Source organism: Achroia grisella, unplaced genomic scaffold (genome assembly GCF_030625045.1).
Source record: "Achroia grisella isolate CSIRO2021 unplaced genomic scaffold, CSIRO_AGI_Agris_v1 utg114, whole genome shotgun sequence".
Taxonomy (NCBI): Eukaryota; Metazoa; Arthropoda; class Insecta; order Lepidoptera; family Pyralidae; genus Achroia; species Achroia grisella.
The window spans coordinates 1907618-1930025 of NW_026712585.1; the positions used below are offsets into that span (position 1 = coordinate 1907618).

At 32.0% G+C, this 22408-nt stretch overlaps 1 protein-coding gene across 1 annotated transcript in view; it reads right to left on the reverse strand.

Moving 5' to 3' along the window:
• LOC131850786 (uncharacterized) overlaps positions 1 to 22408 on the reverse strand; it is a 170379-nt gene that overhangs the window by 119591 nt on the left and 28380 nt on the right. Inside the window, exon 2 of the mRNA XM_059201150.1 lies at positions 21530 to 21786. Coding sequence (XP_059057133.1) covers positions 21530 to 21623 — 94 coding nt within the window. The 5' untranslated portion in view covers positions 21624 to 21786. The remainder of the gene's footprint in view (positions 1 to 21529; positions 21787 to 22408) is intronic.

A 22408-nucleotide genomic window follows, 5' to 3' on the forward strand; every position in this document is an offset into this window, starting at 1 on the left:
TGCTGGACACGAATTTCTCCTCGTAAGATTAAGTAAGGAAGGATTTCTACAACTACTGGTTTTCTTAAAATTTTCGATGAATTACTAAACACTTAGGTTTTTTTACCAATGCACATTGTAAAACTTCGTCTGCGTGATTACCTCAGTCTCACCTATTTCAGCCGCCAAACAGCTTGCTTTATAACGTGTGTCGGTTAAAAGGGTACGTATATAAATTTATTTTTATCTATTCTAATCTATAAAAGTCATCTACGTGGTAAATATCTAATATAATGTATATAAGCCATCTATGTGGCAAACACGAACTATACGGAATAATTCATATGCATTTTTTTCGTTATTTTAATTTCTGGGGTTCCAGCTTAATGCATGCGTTCGTAGTGTGGAATCATAGAACAGCTATAGATTACAACTCCCTAGTTGTAACGACCCTTCGTTACAAAGCGGGTCGATCCTGATCTTTAAAGCAATTGCGCATAATGTTTTGCGTCCCATACAAGAGAAACTGCAATTACACTATTTCATTATTAGTTTTGAAAATAAAAATTATATAATTGTTGTCGAATGAGGATAATCAGACTTTTAGATTGGCTTAAGCGCTATTTGAAAGAAAAATATCGTCTCTTATTTTCATATACGACCCAGTATGTGTGTTTAATAATCACGTAGGTACTAGTCCAGGAAAAAAATATTAATTATAATATTCAAATATTTTCTATTCTAAAATAATAATTCGGTGCGAACATTTACAACGATTTAAATTTTCAATTATTTTTTCTATATTTAAGTGGTCATATTTTCATAGCAGTATTGTCGATCGTGTCGTAAGCAAGACGGTGATACAACATCTTTTCATACAATACTATGGAAATTTTACAAATACAGATCATGATCATCATCATTAGCCTACTGCGAATACGGATCACTTACAATAAAATATATTAATACTAGATACGCCCGCGACTCACCTCGCGTGAATTTGGGTAAAAAGTTACCTGTGATCTAAGATGTTATATTTGTTAAAAAATTTCATTTAGAATACGTGCGGCATTTTAAATGTGATTGAGTAATAAACATATAAACTTTCAGATTTATAATATTAGTTGAATTTTAAATTTGACGACAGATTTATGCACAATAAACTAGTTGCGCAGGCCATAATTCAAGGAAACCTATTACCATAAACTATAGACTATTTATTGCTCGGTTGGAACCATTAAAAAACTCAATTTACCTCGTTGTCGTAAAACTTGTCACTATGCTAAAAAGACTTAAAGTTACAATTAATTAAAATATGTCTCTAATAAATAAGTTACATACATACATGCTGATTAGATAGTAATATATCATGTTTATTAAAATAATAATAAAATATTAAAATAGACAATGTTTATTGTAATAAAAAATAATAATATAACGTCACTAGTTTATTCCTAGATTTTACGTATAGATTGTGGATAGTAAGGGGCTTGTAATGCAAATGTTGTGGTAAAGTAACACTTGACATGTCTACATTTCAAGGAGAATATTTGAATATCATTCTACAAGGACCGAAAAAGTTAGAATAACTTATTTACCGAAAATTTATTTTAAAAGTGAAAAATAATGATCTAGCTATGTCCAGACTTGTACCAATTCAAAATTAGAATCAACGTGCAGCCATGTACATAAACATTCCTTAGCTAAAAAGGAATAGAATTTTAAAATTAATCAGACGTTCAAATAAATAAGGAAACGACGTGTAAGCGCTAACGCCAGGAAACTATAAAAATTCCCACTAATCTGTGGAATTGCTGATGTTTCCGAACGAGCTTTGATGTTTAATGGCGATGGCGTTTGGTTTTCGAGGGAAGCTGATGACGTATTCATTATATGTATATTGAAGTTTAACTTAACCGTTAAGGTGCTGAAAAGTATTATTATCCTTAGTGCTTGCTTAATATTAATGTCATGTATTCAATTGTAACTCAAATATATTAGTAATTGTGGTAAAAACCTTTTAGTTATAACTAAAGTATCTTCAATGTTTCATATTATTTCTAAATCAGTCAAATTTTGTTTTGTCAAGCATTTGTAGTTGTGGTGTCAATAAAATTCTACGATACCTTTAATTTATTGAACATGGTTCTGTTATTTCTTTTCATTCGAATAATTAACAAAATAACAATATATTATAGTCCCGTATAAATAAATTAAAATTCCTCTCAATTATTAAACACTCATTCAGTCCTTTAATCTAAGATCAAATATATTATCGAGATATACGTTATTATGGTCTTTCAAAATGACATTACATTCGATTTCCGAACGCCTTTAAAGGTAAAAAAAAGAATATTGTTTGACACATAAAGAGCGATCGCGCGCTTTTCAAATTTAGAATTCCGAGCACATTGAACATGGCGTCCGTTGACTTAAAATAAATATTATTGTTTACACGCCGTTTAGAGTCTCTCGTTCTCTAATGGCCGTTCCTGAAATGCCACATTTGTAATGAAAACAAATTGTGATTCAGGATTTTTCTTTTTATATAACTTCAAAAGCCCATATATTTTTAATAGATAGTTTAGATAGAATAATTGAGACATGGCAATAGTGACATCACGCAACTCGTCGTTGATATTCAAGGTAAGTAGATAACTATATATTTAAATATAATATTATTGTTGTGCTGTAAAACAATAAACATAATATTATTTCTGGAATCGCAAAATTTCATAAGGCATTCTAGGAAATAACAGACTCGGCTATACATGGGTATAGGTAATTATTACGGTAAATTGCTATGTGAGACCACATTTTTTACCTTTTAATGATGGATTTTTTTATTACTAGCTTTATTGTGATACCTATTCGGTTTTATGTCATCAATCACAGTCAGAAGAAAAGTTTGTATGAACATTTCGTAGTACATGTATCTGTCTACCCCAAACATAAGTTACGAATAAATGTATGTTGTGCAAATAATTTCTTCATATACTGTCAGAGGAGATATCTAGTTATCTAATTTAAACATGTTTATTGTGGATGTTTCTTCGAAATACCTATCTACGATTATATTATATTAAATTAAATAATAAATTCATAATCATCATTTGCTTGGCTTTATGTCGTTTTTCTGTCGGCACTGTAATTCGTCGTCTTGCACAGGTCCCAAATGGCTGTGATCTGTATCTGAGCTAACTAATAAAATTAAATTAAAAATGTTATATATATATACTTAATATCTGATATCGAAAAGGATATGGGATTAAAAAGAGTTTGCGCAAAGAAAAAATTGGGGACATATATCCTATGTTTTATATACTCCAGGACAGTTCCTCGTAGGCCACAGCGGAATATGGGTTTTTAACTTAGAGTTTGTCAGGTTTCTATATGATATTTCACCCTAGAACACATTTGTATCATATTACGAGTCTATGAAGCCATAGATAATGCTATCACTGATAAATTATACCTTATTATACAAAGTACCTGTGCGATCGAGCGTAGATCAGGATCTTATATGTAAATTGACGTTTTTTTAAGTGGAATCATGTATAAAAAATATAAAAATAAACTTATTTCGTATTCCATTTTCATTTTCCATTATTCTAAATATCAAACTGTTCCATAATCAACTCGGTTACTAAAAGGTTGTCTTGAATTGATTGGTTTCAACAATGAGGCCACCATATTGTGTAGCATTCACGCAAATTGCCAAATGCCAAATTGTAAAACATGATTAATTCAAATCATGTTTTACGAGTATATGATGCATGTTAGGTAAATTCCCTCTCTATCTGTCATAACAAAATGACTCGCTAAACTAAATTATACAACTACACTACTATAATACATTTCAACACACAGATAAAACTGTAATAAGACATACAGTCTACATTCTACATATATATATATTTGATATATCTTCTAGATATTGTATGTACATGTATAAACAAACACACATACCACTTCATGCATCCAATACATATAAAAGAAGATGTATAAGTTCAATCGCTCAGTTGCAAAGTTGACGATTAAAACCATTAATGTAATCAAAATGTTTCCTGTTTCAACGAGCTTTTCATCTTATGTATGTATTTAAGCAACCATCTCGCAAACTAAATATTCAACTTCACAAGGCAGGTACCCACTTAAGACACTCTTCGTAATAATAGGGTGTATAAGGGTATTTGATCACATTAAAAATTCTCTAAGCGGTATGAAGACATAAATTGAGCTACGAATCTACATACAAGACTGAAATATAAATTTTTGTACTACGCAGTGAGTGAATTTAAGTAAAAATTATTCTATGTATGTATTTGTTAACCTTAGAACATTGAAAAATAGGACAGACACAAGAGGCTGAAGGATTAATGTGAATAAATTATTTTGAGTTTGAATTGTCTGTGTACTAAATTTCATCCAAATAAGTTCAGCCTATTTCATAAAGCGCAAATTTTAATATATAACGAATTGCTTATGTTAGTAGATTTATTCAGATACAATTAACGATCACTTGAAGGATTGTTAATTGCCTCATTATGATTATCTTTTTAACAAATTAAAAAAAGAGGTTCCATGTTAGACTGCATGCCGTTTTTCAATGCTTTTAATATTTGAAAATTGATTAAGATTATTCTTTTTTTTTTATTGACAGGATGGATGTGGGATTTAATGACACGGACTCTCTAGTTAGGAGATAAGGGATAATAATTCCTTTTGCGGACGGAAAATATTTAATATTTAGTTGAGTCATATTAATAACAAATAATACGATTTTAATTATTATCACCATATATCTCTGTATTGACTACAAATTTCATAACAAGTCGGTAAATTATACGAGACTAAAGAAATTCGTTAAAGTTTTAGAGAATAAAACATTAAAATCATAATTATTGTTTAAATTAATACCAAAGGCAAATAAATTATCGTACTATATGAATTGTGTTATATCCACTGTAGACCCAACAAATTAGTCAGATATGGCACGATGACAAACTTTGGAAGAAACTTTGGTGCATTGATAAACTCGACAAGTTGCCGTACTGGTTTGATCCGGTTAAAACTAACCGAAGGCAATTAAAACTGGCGTCTAACTCTCGCCGCCGGTTTGTTAGTGTTCGCGAACACCTTTTGTTTGTGAACATCATTACTTTGTAAAATTCAGCTTTGTGATTTCAGCTTTAACTGCTGAATACTGTAGATTATAAGGTTAATAAATTGACAGCTCAGATATTATTGTTAGAAATATTAAATGATAACAATAAGCCACGATATAGAATTAGATTATGATTATTAGATGTACCGATGTATTGACAACAAAACAAGCATTCATTTCTTTTACTATATAGTTTTGTAAGTATATATACTATAGTGACATAGACTACGTATATACAAATAATATACGTAGCCTATGTCACTTAGAATAATGTATGTTTTAAACAGAGAAATATTTTCTCAAACGGTGCTCACTGATTCCGTCGTTTACTTTCTCATAACAGAATCCTCTCTCTCTCTCTCTCTCTCTTAATATAAGTACAGAACTTTTGTTTTTTTTTTAATGTCCTACTATACTCGTAAATATATATACTATATATATAAAGTTCCGACAGAGACTTAACATGGAGATAACAGCCCTATGGAAGCAGTGCGGGACACTAGGTCTAGTAACGCTATTTTTCCATTTATCGTTGTGATTTTGTGAATAATATTTTGTTTAAGGGAGCGCTTGTAGTAAACAAAGATATATAGACATCTATTAATTTTTTTAAAACTATTAAAATTAATATTTTGCCGCCTCTACACTGTTGGTATCTCTACCACCTAATATCTACATAATTAATAACGTAGATTGAGAACACCGTTCCTTCTTAATATATATCTACTCGTATATATGTATAAAATATATTATATATAATTCTTGTAAATTCTTAAATTGCCGTTTCACTGGAAACGATATTAATTTTTATTTCATTTCAAAGGGAATCACTAATGAATATATTTAATCAGCTTTACAGTACGGTATCAAAGGAATTCGTCGGCTCCGTTGCAATCGTAGGTAGAGATCAATGCGGTTAAGCAAATTTGGTTGGGTGGCCCCCACAGTGGTATGATATTGTGGTATTATTAACGCAGTAGGTATATGAGAATTATTTGGTAGATATATTTAGAAATTAAACAGATGTTCATACTGAATATAATAAAAATAACATGGAAAAATAGAGAGTTTCTCAATTGTATCTTACATTACGCTATGCTTCGTCAGTCCCATAACGATTTTTATCATTCCTTTTCCGATTATTTATTTGGTCACCCATTGGAGTCAATGTTTTTACTTGTACTCAATAAAAGTTACTATATAAGATACGTACGTTTAATGTATGGGGGAATAGAGTTTGGAATTAAGCATGAGCAGCGGAAAGGCATATATGTTATGTTCCGTGTCAAAACAAAGGATCATTTTACATCGTTAGTGCTAAATTGTTTGTAAAAATAGAAATACATATTCGCCACTTGTCCACACGCACTGGTCACTGCCCTACCCACTAACATTGAGCTATTATAATATCAACGCATAGAGGTGACAATAAGTCATATTCGCGGCAAATCGATGAAACTCGATGAACTTCTTGAGTCTTAAGTCTTAATCTAATATTAGTTAACGCATCTTTTACGTGAATAATGCGCGTGAAGAGTCACAATACATTATAAATTTGTTGCTTAATTCACCGTTACATTATTTCATAAATATTATACCATAATTATATTATGCCGTAATTTCCTGCAACTAGGTTCCGATCAATTAAATATAAATATAGTCTAGATATGAATGCGGCGACTGCGCCGCAACTGATTCAGGCAATTGCGGAGGAACTTGTGATATATACACAACTAGAAATGTAGGTTAATAAACGTCATTAAGTCTGCCTTAAAGGAATGCGCCATTAAATATGTAAATTAATTTTAGACATTGCATATAGTCCCGTTTTATGTTGTAGGTACATTATGTGATAATACCTCAATGTATAGCAATGTTATTTAAATCTAAAAACACCCTCAACTGTGTTCTCGTGTAAATGAACCCGAGGTCAGGCAATTAGGGCCTGATGAAATAGTCCCGTACAATCAAGACACGAATGACCATTTGATTGTTGGATGCCGCGCAATCACAACCGAAACTTGCGATAAATTAAACATTTACGATCAGTTTGTCGGTAACTATATATAATTAATATTAAGTAACTATATATAGGTAATAATTTGCACAAATATATTGTAATGAAATATGTACTATTACCCATCGCGACAAATTAATACAGGACGCAAATAGGAGAATACAACGTCGTTTCTATTACTTAATGTATCACCGAAGTCTTTAGGAGGAGTACATGATGTTGGTGGGTAGAAGTCAAGTAGTACACTAATCCGACCACAATTTTAAAGAAAAAAAAAGGAATATTGCATCGGCCACATACATAAAAACTGATACTTCTTGGAAAGTCGTGTCTCTTTGGAACGGACGTGTCTGACTTTCTTCCTGGTATATAAAATAGCTTAAGAAAAAAAGAAAACTTTTTAATAGAAAAATAGGTTTATTGCACGTTCGTTATATTTATGAATATGAGGGGCAGGTGATACAGTAATTTAGGAAATAAAAGAAGTGTTCAATTTAAAAATGCTTCAACAATTTGTACTACATTCAGGGTGTGACTGTTAGACAATACCTACCTATTTCAGATCCGATTCCTTTATTTTGCAGTCGATAAGATATATTACTTTCATGTTAGTTTACAACTATTTCTGTCATGATGGAAGTAGGTATTTTGTAAACAAACAATAACTCAATGCTTCTTTTTTCTCGCTGTGTTAATTTTGCTATTTTCTGGCTAAATTGCGTAATTGTTCAGAAAATGAAAACAATTGTTATTTCTCCACATGCACCGGTCACTGGCCCGCGTACCAATGGTATTTTAATCTAAAAACACCCTCAATAGTGTCCTCGTGCAAATGAACCCGAGGTCGGGCAAATAGGCTCTAATGAAACAGTCTCGTACAATCAAGACACGAGCGGCCACTTCATAGTTGGACGCCGCGCAGCTGAAAATTGCGACAAATTAATCGCAAGATTTTGAGCCACGCTATTATAAAACATAATTTTCGACATAAATATATAAATCAACATTAACATAACAGAATAGACTGTTACACCCAGTGAATAAAACTAAATTTTACTGCCATCTCTGGAAGCTATTTTCACAGCAACCAAAATTCTTGTTGACATATTTTAAACTTAGTCGCAGGCAAAATCTGTCGCAACGACTAATCGTAAACGTGTGGACCGTCATATGTACCCCTCTGTAAGTGATAGCTTCAGCAATTGCTTTTGGTAAATTTATGTGTGTGAGATTAAAGTGGGAGGGGTAGAGGGAGGGGGAGGGACGAGTGTTTAATGAGTGTGCAACGATTTGTATACGATTGTCTATTGATTGGGTATTCGATTCCACTGACAGTGTTTAAATTTCTACGGTAGCGCTATTTAGTATAATTCGCTATGTTGGACCCTACAGTCTAATTTATTTCTAATTAAATGTATGCGTGATGTAATGAAACCTCATATTTGGACTATTGTGCGTTTAAAGTCGTATGCGTAAAATAGTATCCAGATCGTAACAACTCCCAGATGCGTATGAATGCTTCTTGAAACAACTTACTATGTACATTGTTTTTAGGACGTTACGTTTTAAAAAAACGATATTCTTTTAAATTATAACAGAGAAAAAATATTTTTATATATATAACTTTTAATGTAATATAAATAATTTAATAAATAGCCAGTTTTTTTGGTTTATTTAGTAAAGGTTTTGTCATTAACTATTCAAGAGCTGAGGTCAGATTGACTGCTCAGTCAGACAAGTCATTCATGCAATGAATGACCATTGTATTAGCGATGCAGGCTAAACAGCATCCTCGCTCGACAGGGTTCCCTCCAATTCTAAGATACATCTCCAACGCCAGACCTTCAACATCTTTAAGATATAACTATTACATATATGTATATATTTATCATGTACAAAAAGTTAGACTTCAAACATTAGATTTATTTTTTATTTGTAGATTATTCAAAATAATTTGTTCACATAGAGCATATTTCGCTACTTATGCAAGTTCAAATTTTGTATTATATTTCGCCCAATTCGGATAGCTATTTCAGTTGAGAAGAATTAGCAAAAAAAAACTCAATTGTTACATTTTTTGGTACAATATGTTCTGTAATGTTTATAGCGTATATTTAAGGTAATTAAATGACATGAATTATATTAGTTTAAAATGTGGAAACTATCAAATCAAATAAAATTGTGACCAAGCAGCCCTTACAGTAATATTCACCCAATGTAGCTAACTCTGCCCTCTAAGAGGTACACTTTGGACCACAGTAACAACCACGCTTTGGCATGTCGCCCGCACTGGGCGTGGCTGCTTGATCTACTGGCGTTTTTGTTTCACAGCGTCGCCGCGCCGATATTTCAAGCGGGGGCGTACACATAGGTATATCTTTATCAGTGCTCGCCAGTGTAATTTAGTTGTTGGAAAATCGTAAGGTTTGGTACTATTTTTATTTCGCTGTGGTCGGCCCAGTGCTATACAGGACTGTACTTAGGGCAGGGTTTAATGCTTGATAAGGATAATCTTTTGGGCAATACAAACGTTTCAGTCTCTAAATAAAACAACAATATACTTGTTATTGTATTTGAAGAACAATATATTTGTATTTGACGTACAATTTTCAAATGAGTTCTCATATATGGAAATTACAGTCATACTGCAAAGTAATTTGTAGAATATATGCAAATTTCCCAAACTAAATGACAGATTATAATTAGATAGAACTGGAGCGCTTGCATACATTGTAAATATGAAAATTAATCAGGCAATCCACTATCACTGTAGTATGACAGAAACAAAGGTGTAGGATCAATTTGGGCGAATATCAAAAACTCTACTACAGGATAGATAAACTGAAATTTATATATATAGGTTTCAGATTAGCTTGTAAAATCAAAATTTGATTGTTTATTTATACTATATTTGCCGCCATATCTTCAATCGCTTTGCGATATACGAGTAACTTAACTATTAACAACACGTGTGCGATACCGGGAAATGCTTTTGAAAAATATTTCTAGAATATTCTACAATTATTATGAAATAGTATATTACAAAAATAAGAGTAATGTTAGCAGTCGAATTTCTACAATATTCTGCGGCAGCAACCTGCCGAGTAGGTAGTCAGAGACAAATTTTATCACAACTTTAATTTAACGCTCACAATAAAAACCAATCAAATGAAACGACCATCATACAAACACTTTAAATCGTTCAGTGTCGGCTTTCGTCTGAGGAAAAAGAGTAAAGAAAAAGGGAAAAAAGAAGAATAAAAGATACTTTCGAGCCGACGACGTGTGATCCGAGTATGCTGTCCTTTAGACATTTATTATTCCCCTCTTTAAAACCGTCATCAAGTTTGTTCGGACTAAAAAGGCATAGAGTCAACATAGTTTATTTACGACTGATTCAATTAATTACAGTTATAACCTGTAAATTATCTGTATACCTATCTGTAGTATTCTGGCTAGTTCGCTATAATTGATGAACTGGATAAAAACTGAGAATAATTGAATGATGAATTGGTTGAAATTATAAACTCGATCTGTCTATAGATAAATAATATGTAATAAAATAAATAGATTACCTAAAAACATTATATTATCTATGACAAATTAATTTAATTTAAGCGTATGTATACTAAGCGTGTGTACGAATATATAATAAGGCACTGATAGTACGGAAGGACTAATATGTTATAGTCCTCAGTGACACCGGCCGTATTTAGTTATATTTGACGTGCTTGTTTATGTATACATACCTATGAGATAGTTTTCACTTTCAATGAGGAGACTGGTCAGCTTGTTTGTGAAATACCGCGATACAGCAGCAAAGGTTAACTTGCTCTATCACAGTATTAACGCATTAATAATACATTAAAAGTAAATTAAGCGGCGCTTCTCCACGCCCCGCCCTGTCCTATACATATGGCGAGCACGTGTTACAATATAAGCGTAAACGGTGTGATTTCAGGAAATACTAGTGATGTATTAATAGTTCCTATTCATAACTCGTTGGGAATTATCAGCAACATACAAGTCACTGTAACGTGTTAATAATTTAGTAGGTCTACACATTTTTATCTCACTCGCACTTATGTATTTGAAGTCAGATAAAAAGAAGACAAACATTTTTTTAGGTAATTCAAATGACAAATTAGCTGCTTGTCCACTTGATGGAAAGTCGTAACCGACGCCTATATAAGAACAGCAGCACCGATGAATAAAAGACATTGTGATGGAATGTCTTCCCTCCCCTTCCCTCCCAGGGTACATTCCTTATATTGCCACTATTGCCATCTATATGCCACTAATGCCATAAATTGTCACTCTGGAGGACTATATATCTTGTAATTACATTGCCATATGTCGCCTTTCGAATAGAAACATAGAACTAAGAATAAATAAATATAGAACATAGAAATACTGAGAATTAAGTAGCAAGAATACCATCTCATTATTGTCTTTAGGCCTATACCTAGTCTTTAAAAATCTGCAGGCTATAAAGTAAATAAACTATATAAACTACTCTTCTAACTTTGTGTTCATTGACATATACTTAATAATTAATGTTCAACAGATAAACATACTTGCGACTAACAACATAACACTCCTCGACTGTTCCGCAGTCGGTTAAAGATAACATTAGTAATCGAGCCTATTTATTTTTCATAGAACCCAAGCCGCTATCGGGTCCCCATTACGTTACAAGTTAAAGGCATTAAGTGACCGATAGTACTTATCTATAAATGAATAATTGCTTTGAATTTGAATAGTCCATGGTAAAGGAAATCTTGAGACTGTCTGTATGAGAAAATAATATGGCCGCCAAATTGGAAATTATATTCAACCGACTTCAGAAAGCCAGATCTTATCGGACATTACTTTTCTTGTTATGTTGTTGTCTTTTTTAACCTTGGACAACTCATATATAATAAGATTTAAACAAAAAGTGATAGATAAGTACTTACTTACCTATGTAACCTAAAACAAAAAGATCGAATGAATACATAATAATAAAAAATCCATAAATAACCAGTAGATTAAATTGTCAATCAACTCGAATCATGTTTCTACTAACTCAAGAAAGAACAGTGACGAACCAAAATGGCGATCACGTTTTCCGCCAAAACCCCAAGAGACAAGTACAAAAAAAAAACAAAAATTAACAGTCCCGAGCGGCTGAACGTCTACGCCAATGAATGTAGCATAAATAATCAGGAGGTACGTCGTAGCAAATTACGCAGAACGGGCGGGTTGAAAATTGATGGCTACACTGGAATAAGTGCCGCCATGTCAACTGGCTGTCTGGCGTTTCCTTTGCTTCATTTTTTAATCGTTCAAATTTAGAACTATTTATTGGCGTTACCATTTTGAAATGGTAATGGTATTGAGCTGGTTAGGGACAGGTACGAGTACGAAATGGCGCGACATAAAAATAGAATTAAAAGTTGAGCTTTTAAACTAATTAGAGATCACTTTGCGTCTTCTTTTTAGAACCTCTTCAATTTTAGAACAATAGACTTGACACATGATTTTAGTATATATTACAGAGAATAATTAGATAAGATAGATTACAAAGCCAAGTCTTTATAGATATTATTTTATATTCTTCCTAAGTGGGCATTTTGGGAAACTGTAAAGCTTGCTTAATATGGCGTAAATAAAATACATAAATATTCATATTTTTATAGTAGGTATTTTTATTTATTATTTATATAAAAATACCCAATATTCCTATTTAGGTATATTAGGTATTTTTATATCTAAATAGCAATTTGACGTATGAGAGATGAACACGTGAGTGTGGGTTGCTATTTTTCTGTGAACAATTTTTGTTCTCTACATAAGATGAAAGTTATCAACAAAAAGTACCTAGTTATTTAAATTACAGGTTTAGTAAATTCGTAATCTATATTGGCGAATGTTTACCCATTAAATATCTGTTATAAACAAATTTGACGCAAATTGGAACTGTGCACCAATATTTAAATAGCAATTTAGAAGCGATAAATCCGGAAAAAAATTCCTTTTCAAAACCGGTTTACATTTAAAAAGTTGACGAATAAATCAAGGACAAGTAAGCTGAGGTTATTAAACGAACTTACCTTTAAACCGTCTTGAGCTAAGGCAGGGGTGTATCCGGTACATCATAAATTTGAGGACCCCGCCTTAAGTAATGAATCAATAGAACAGAAGTGGGCGAGAGACGACTAATTTTAAAGTGTAATACATTAACTACTACGCATAAAATAAAACAGTATTTGATCGTAAAATTGTGTTTAATCAGAATAATTCTTTCTATTATATTCAGAAACTGTATTAAAAAGAAAATGTATCTATTGTTATCTATGATAACCTGCAATGTCTAGTGATCGGTTTACATATGACAGTGGTGCTATCTCAGAGACAAATCAAATGAGTTTCATTTTTAGTCAAGCAAGTAATAATATACTTATTAATATTGAATGACTCAGGAACATTAAACTCTTAAGTACTATTATGAATAAATACATCGACTAATAAGCAATGCAAAGTCAGTGAAAAATGAAAGAATTGTTGTATTTATTACTGATAATACAGCTAGAATGTCATTTCTACACTACGATCAGCTCATTGCAACAATAATAAATGCATTGTCAACGGTGTTACTAACATACTTTTTAAATTTCAGTCAGCGGGAAGTTACTTAAGGAATTACAATTAGGATGGACATATGATGAAATCATGTAAGTATATATTATATACATACAAGTCATAAATGTTCTACGTTACATTTAAAAAAAATACACGCAACTTACATATAATATTTAGATACACGTTTAATTGCACGTGTATCTATTATAAATATTCATAATTTTTAATTTCTACATTTTACTACGTACTAAAGTAAGATAAAACCATTAAAAAGATGTGCTCGATAGATATCTAATATACAACATTTACCATATCTTGACTCTATTCATTTGAGTTAACGTTAACTGCTACTCTACAGACATCTGTGTTCTTCGAAACTGCATTTTAAACTCCCCGGATTTATTTAAAGTTATTTCCATAAACGTTCGACCTCAAAAGCCCTATTTAACACAAGCAGTAGGCAAATTTAAACCTTACTCCAAGGCAATAAGAAATGTAATAACTTCGTATAGCAGTTAGTTAAAACTACGTCTGTTTGAGTATACTTTAGCACTGTTTAAGTTAGAACATCAATTTAGTATGTAATTTATTTAGTTTTGACAATTTTAGATAAACTGATTTTAATACTTTTCCATCCCCATTGAACACTGAGCATGTTGTAGGTACAGTTAGCAGTAAAATTTGTTGAATAAATTTTATATTAGTATACTTTACATGCCTCTAATATATACAATTTTTCCTGCTCTTGCACCTGCGTAGCGTGCTTTGTTTCCCTTATGACGCCCAGAGGATGAAAGGGAGTGGGTTTTATTATATTGACATTACGTACCCTTTTCCATATATAAATATAAAAAAATAGTAAAACATTTAATTTAACAAGTACGTTTTTATAGTAAAATCCATAAAATCGTGATTCCACATACAAATATAAAAAAAAGATATTTTATAAGTCTATTCCATATTTAAAATGGTAACACTCCTGGTCTCCTAATAGCTGAAACGTGCCTCCTTGGTTAATTTCGAATATAGAACGTTTCAGAAAATGGAGGCGTTTCCACAAATCCCGCCTTATCCAGCGGCTTGCAATAAGCGCCATCTGTCATCGAGTTTGACAGTTGACAGTGAAATGTTTTAAAAATAGAACGTTTACGAAGAAACGCGCCTTGTAGTTGTGAATGAGTTGAAAGGGAGATTTTTTGTATTTTATTTTTTCTATAAAAATAGACTATTTTCTTGCTTCGGTTGTGCTTATGAATTAGTTGACATATAGTTACATCGCTATTTCGTAGATTTATCGTCTGTGTTATATTTCATAAACCCATACCAACCAAAAAATTAATCGTAAATAAAAGATGAAAATCGTTACCTATATTTTTGACAAGTACCTATATTATAGAATAAAAAATAATTCATAGTTTTCTTCTCTAATAGTTTTTAGTGAAATCAAAAAGACCTAATGTTAGGATGTCATAAAAATATTATAACATGGTTAAATAGAGCGTTATTGAACTATATTAATGTAAGTATTTATATTATTATTAAAAAGTAATATATATTCCTAAAATTCTGGAATATACCTAGTAATAAAAATAAAATACTCATTATTGGCGCAGCCGTGTAAACCGGTACATGACGATCCCGGACAACCTGGGCGTCACGGGAGCGCTCTCAATAATTAGCCGAGCCGAGAGTTGTACAATGGCTGCGTTCTGGTTTATAATTAGAATGAATGCGTTCACTTTTAATTCTAGTGTCAACAAACTTGTCACAGCATGATGAGGCGCTGGTCACTAATTACTTAATCTGAGAACAGTTACGTGGTCGCAGATCGCGGCTACACCATTATTAACGTCTGTTAATCAAATTATAACAATATTCTAAATTTCAAACGTATCTGTTAATACGATACCGAAAGATATTTTGGAAGTACCTTTTTTTAAATTAAATTTATATTAAGTAAAATCTATTACTTTGTGAACAATTATTTAGGAGACGACTGAGTCATTTAAACTACTATATAAAGCTGTGTTATCCAGACAAGGGATTTCGATATTTTAAATACGTTAGACATAAACATTTTGATGACATATAAACTAAATAACATAACTAGGCTCCGAATATGAATTCGGTGTCGAGACCCTTGGTCCGTGGGGTCCTAGCGCTATAAGACTTTTCAAAGAAATAACGAAAAGGTTAGTCGACATCACAGAAGAGCTGGCAGCTACCTTGGACAAAGAATTAGTCTAGCTATTCAAAGAGGGAACGCTGCCAGTATCTTCGGAACGTTGCCTAAAGGAACCCCTTTTAATAATATATTTTAGTCATCATATTATATATTTTTTTTAAGCTTTTTAATTTTAGGTTCTTAGTTGTACAATTAGGTTATGTAAATACTAGTAATAAATATAATATTTAATAACATAATACAGCGTTCAAAAGGCTATATTGTGTCATCTAAAGCTTGAAACTATTAGAAAAACAAGAACGGCTATTACGATATCCTGAACGTGACAATCAATTCACAAAGTAAAAAGTGAAGTACGTTAACAATGTAATCTATTAAATTACGACTAAAAATTGCCCAAATAAATAAAGAAAACCAGTATAATATTAATATCCTGTAATATTAAAAAAACATATATTATTCTTGTACTATGTACTATTACATTAAATACTTTTTTTGTATAATGCACGCCGATACGATGGCATTTCTAATTTAATCATTTGGATACATAACTCCAATACTGATTGTTAAAAGTATAAAACAAAAAAGAAGTACTGTCATTTACAAAGAGCACAGAATAAAAGGTAAAGCTATTTAAAAACGAGCAACAAGGTCGGTTTAAACAAGCAAAGTACAAACTTTTTCATAAATGCAGTCGAGAACGATAAAACAAATGCAAGAAAGAAAACTATTCAATTACACACGACATTCTAAGAAAGAAAATACTTTAATATAAAATACGTTTAACGTGAATGCTCCTAAAATATGAAGTAGTAGATGAAAAAAGGGAATGACTCGCTTTTGTCGAACTACACCTTAACGTATGTTTTTACAAGCATTGTCCAACCAGACAAACAAAAAGCAGTAGACGGACACACAAAAAGCGTTATCAAACGTTCGAGTGGGAACCCAGTGTTCTGTAAGAGAGTGTAGGGCAATCTAGTATATTGGCGCTAATATCTCAGGAGTAAGGCAGTATAAATAAAATTATCAAGTGTTTTTTTTATATGTAATCGGAGTGATAAAGAAACTGACATGAATATACTCGTGGTAGCGTCATGCATTGCCATTTCTGAGGACTAGACTTCAGTCTTGTAGTTTAATTTAAATACAACTTGTTGTGTTTACTTTTATTAAATGCTAGCTGCTGACCGCGAATTTGTCTACCTTTTTTTATATAATTGGCTATCTCAACAAAAGCAGACGACAAGACACTTGCAATTCCCCTGATGTTGCAGGTGCTTATGGGCGGCGGGAAACACTTACCATCAGGTGAGCCGCAAGCTCGTTTATATAAGATATAATATCGCTATGCTATAAAAAAAAGACAAAGTCTGAACACGAGAACGTGACACAATCTATCTTCACGTCGCCGCGTGGTTTTGTCGTCAAAAGTCGTTATTACGGTTAAAGGTAAAACAGATAGACAGACATTTTCGTAGTTATGATATTAAATATAAATGGGAATAGAAATTATCGTGACCTAATTGGGTTTACTACCCCGAATTATACCGAATAGTTAGTGCTTTCAGATCAAGCAAACACCGTAGAAAAAATGAGTGTTTATTTATATTTTTCACTAACTCTCCGAACAAGAAAACACAATCGCCGTGAAAGTCTATATTATTATTATTTACAAAGCACAGAGAAAGTAGTCCATAACAGGCGGTTCAGGTTATAGTCAAACACTAAAACGCCGCAGCATTCCAGGTTACGTCTAAACGTCCCGGTCGGATTCAGCGGTCGAACGGGCTTATGAAGGGTTAATTACTCGGATAATTGAGGCTCAGAAGGGTTGTGTGAACTCTAATTAGTGTGTCGACCGGATTTCTGTTTGGTTAGCGGGTTTGAATCTCGAAGTTGCAGCAAATTGAATTTGCGTCTGTAAGTTTACAACTATGAGTGAATTTATTTTGATGTGGTTTTCACCGTTGTGTAGACTAGGATAGTGGTGTTTTGGGGGTTGGTTCCACGTGGACGTGGAATGAAGTGAAATAAATTAATATTTAATTAACCTAACCGATATCTGTTCGTCATTTACATTTATATATACTGACATTTACTTTGTTTTCTTTTACTCATTCTCCACTTCCTACGTCACGCTGTATAGGGTCGACTGGAAGAGATCTCTTTTAGTGATAATTAATTGATTCTTTGCTAACAATGCTTCTTATTTAAATTAAATATTGTTCACTGTCGTACATAAGTCGGCTAACTCGCCTGCATTTCAGGCTAGACTCCAATTGAAACATAATTCGGATGCCAAATCCTTCCAAATATGGAGAAGATTGGTAGTAACGAGGATTAGGGAAAACATTGCAATCAATGTCATGTCGACCTCCACGCGGTTTCCCATAGAAACCATCCTGGTTTCATGCTCATTCTAACATTCTAAATGCACTTGCCCCGCCATAGTATACCAGTAGAGCTAGCGGGTGCACCATTATATTATTATCCATACAAATAATTTAACCGGAAATTCATTACATATGGCGCAATTTAAATAAAAGTTTGTAGAAACATAATTATTATAAACCAAGTTGAACATATAATTTAGCATCATTTGCAGTCATCTCATACATCCTAATATACCTAATAATCACACTACACTCGGGGCCACACTGCGGTATACACGTGCTGCTTTTTTTATTAAGCCTAATCTAAAAGGCATTATCAACAGCATAGAGCGAGCGATGGCGCAACGTGCAGCTCTTTGTTGTGATAATGAGTTACAACTTGTGGTATCTGATGATGTAGATGCATTAGATAGTAAAAATACGTATTTATTTAACTTTAATACCCACAATACTAAATGTAATAGTATATTCGTCGGATTTAACACCAAATATATTTTCCGGATAGCTTTCTTCAGCAATGATATTTGTGTAGCGCACGATAGCTTTTCCTTTTTTCAACTTTATATAGGTTTAATAACGTTTATACGTTATTGCTTGTCAATTCTTATTCATATTTTATATAATATTTTATACTAACTACCCGCCCCGGCTTCGCAAGGGTGTATATGTATTATATATATAAAACTTCCTCTAGAATCACTCTATCTATTTAAAAAATCCGTTGCGTAGTTTTAAAGATTTAAGGATACATAGGGACAGCGACAGCCACTATATTATGTAATATTAATAAAACGTAACAATAGAATTCCAAAAAAATTTTTGTTGTTTTTGAAGCCTTAGGCATCATGAAATAAGCCATACGCTTGTATCATATACTAGGTATATCACAGTATTTGGGATCGAGACCAATATTGAATTTTTTTAAGGTAATTTTTTTTTATTTATTCATTCATAGCTTATGTTCCAAGCTCATGGTTATGTTGATAAAATATAAGGTCTAGTTTTAAAGCTGTTAATTAACTTTTGATTTTACAATATTTTGTCTTAAATATCGACCATGTGAATGCAGTCACATAGTAAGCTGGTAAATATTAATCTTATACAAATGTCACAGACTTTCTTTGCTGTCTATGAAAGAATACTAAATAGCAAGTTCTTAGAACTAGAAATATTTGAAGAATAACGATATATTTATCTTTTTGATAACTTCAACGGGAGCTTTAATAATTCATAGCCTTGTCGTTCATGCGTAGCTGTGGGCGGTTACAGCTCTCTGTAAAGTTGTTAATCAATATACGTAGTCATATTGTCTTACATTCGAATATCATATATGTATAATTTTACATGGAATTTCATGTTCTTAGTAGATATTTACTATTATTATTATAAACTATGCCTACATGTCGGTTACGTATAAATCACAAAACGAATAATAATCATCAGAAAGATAGTCAAGTACAGCTTTATTACTTATACTTAACCTTTATACTTTTTGATTACACACCCAGTAATATAATCAAAAAAATGTTCACGTCCGGCTCTTAGTTGAGAGCATTATTTATACTTGCAGCTATTTTTGTTTATAAGTATAAATAAAAAAAATCAGATAATGGCAGTAAATACCGCTTAAAAACAATGCATGTCTCTTCTGTAAAAGATCTATAGTGTGGAACTGTAGTTCCTAAAAGTAAGGCGTGTTCGCTGGAGCTTTACAGGAACGTACATTTTTATACTAATTCCAAATCAAATAGATAGACCTAATAAGAGAAATATTTTTCAAATAACGCAACTCACCTCAGGGTAATTTTATACACACACGCACACACAAAATAATCAATCTAAAAAATATAATTATACAAATTAATCTAATAAGACGTCTCTAATTCTCTATAGCAGTCTAAAGTTTTAAAATAACAAGTTGAATGTGGTCCAAAAGAAATTATATCAAATAATATGTAATTGTCTACAAATTGTGGCGGGCAGGACGCGTGAGACGTGTAATTCGTGAGATTAGGGTTGCCACGCGTCCCAATATTATTAAACAATGTTGCCTGAAATCTAATAAATCTATCGGGTCGACAAACAGGCTTTATTTTACGTTTTTGATTTAACCCACTAGAAAATATTTAGTTTATTAGATAAAAACTCGGACGATAAAACAAACTCAACTACAATAGGCGTGGACACGACTATCAAATGTATACTTACATAAAAATATGTAAAAGTTACTGTAGTTTTTATAACCTAAAATTTAATTACTTAAGGAGAAAAATACTTCTGAGACTTTTTAATAATCCACACATGAGCTATACAAGTAATAAAAGACTAATCCATACTGAAATTGTATCTGTTTGTTTATTAACTTTTAACGATGAAACGACTGAACAGATTACACACTTTAGTATTATATTAGCACATATTAAATATATTTTAAACAAGTTTCGATAATATAAAGTGCACACCCTATGCTCTGAAAGTGTAATTCGTGAGATGCCCAATTTATTTTATTGCTTACATCGCGTTTACAAGCGGCGATAGAATTTATTGTATGCGGTTGTGTGGCCAGTTTTTTTGGCCTGCATTTTAATAAGGCTATTAAGTATTCTTACAGCATTTATAGTGTTTCTGAAGTAGGTGAACTGAATCAAGTGGATAAGTCACGAGAGGTTACACTTTAAGGGTACAATGCAAACATTGTAGCGTTGTATTTTCGCTGTATTGGCAAAAAGAGGAAGATTTTGAATTTTTGTCGAGTTTACTTCTATTATATATTCGCAGTAATTTAAGTTGTAGGCTTGTGGTAAATTTGGGTGACGGTATAAAATAAATTTACTACTAGCAGTACCCGCGACTTCGTCCGCGTGGAAATTAACTGTATATTTCTAAAAGTTTTTTTCTTTAAAAGTAGCCTAAGTTATTCCTTATTACATCAGCTACCTGCCAATAAAAGTTCCGTCAAAATCGGTCCACCCATTTCAAAGATTAGCCGGAACAGCCAGACGGATAGACAAAAATTGTAAAAAATGTTATTTTGGTGTATGTACCGAATTTGTATTCATATGCATGTAGTAAAAAAATGGTTATTTCAATATTACAAACAGACACTCCAATTTTATTTATATGTAAACATGATAAAATATTAAAAAAATAAAATCACTTACCATAAGAAGAATAAACAGCTAAACTCAGGAGCACCACTACTCGCGCCAAAATGCCGCCGGTCCTCAATCGGAACACATTCGAAATGGCGCCCATCTTGCAAAACAAAATGGCCGACTACAAACAACTATAACACTACACAGTTGGACACTCGTTATCACATAATATTAGATTATCTAAATTTAATTTTAATTTAGTTGTTCTATAGTAATTTAATGGGATTTTATGTGAAATCATTCGCGGGATCTCGTCACTGCTTCTGCAAAGAAAGAAAAATATATTTTAATACATTAAAATTAAAATTACGAAACATTAATAGAATTGACGGAAGACATTGGAGAAGGTGTATTATACAGTTAAATAAAATAAATGTATAATTATATAACATTATTTTGATTTAATTATGATCTCATTTTCAATGTTTGCAGGCTACTACATGGTGTTTATTGCATGTCATGTACTTTTATACATTTATAAATATCCAAACATGTACCATGAAGCATTTAAGATTTATTTTGTGTTACTTAAGATATTGTCGTTCAAAACTATTCCATCGTATTTCATTAATTTAATAACTACTATGCAGTCTGTTTATTATTTTATTTCACAATTGCAATCAAATTTCATTAGAATCATCTTAAATACTTTCTTATCAAATATCACTTCTGTAAATTCATTTTATCCAACCCCATATATTGAACTTTCTTGCTTTCACTTACTAAGGGCAAAGAGTGGCACACTATAATGTGCCACTCTTTGTTCTTAGAAAGTAAAAGCACCCACTTGGACTCAGGTTACATTGCAATATGATATACTACACAAAGCATATTTTGTACATTGTACAAAAAATCAAATCACCTTCCACAAAATTAATATTTTGC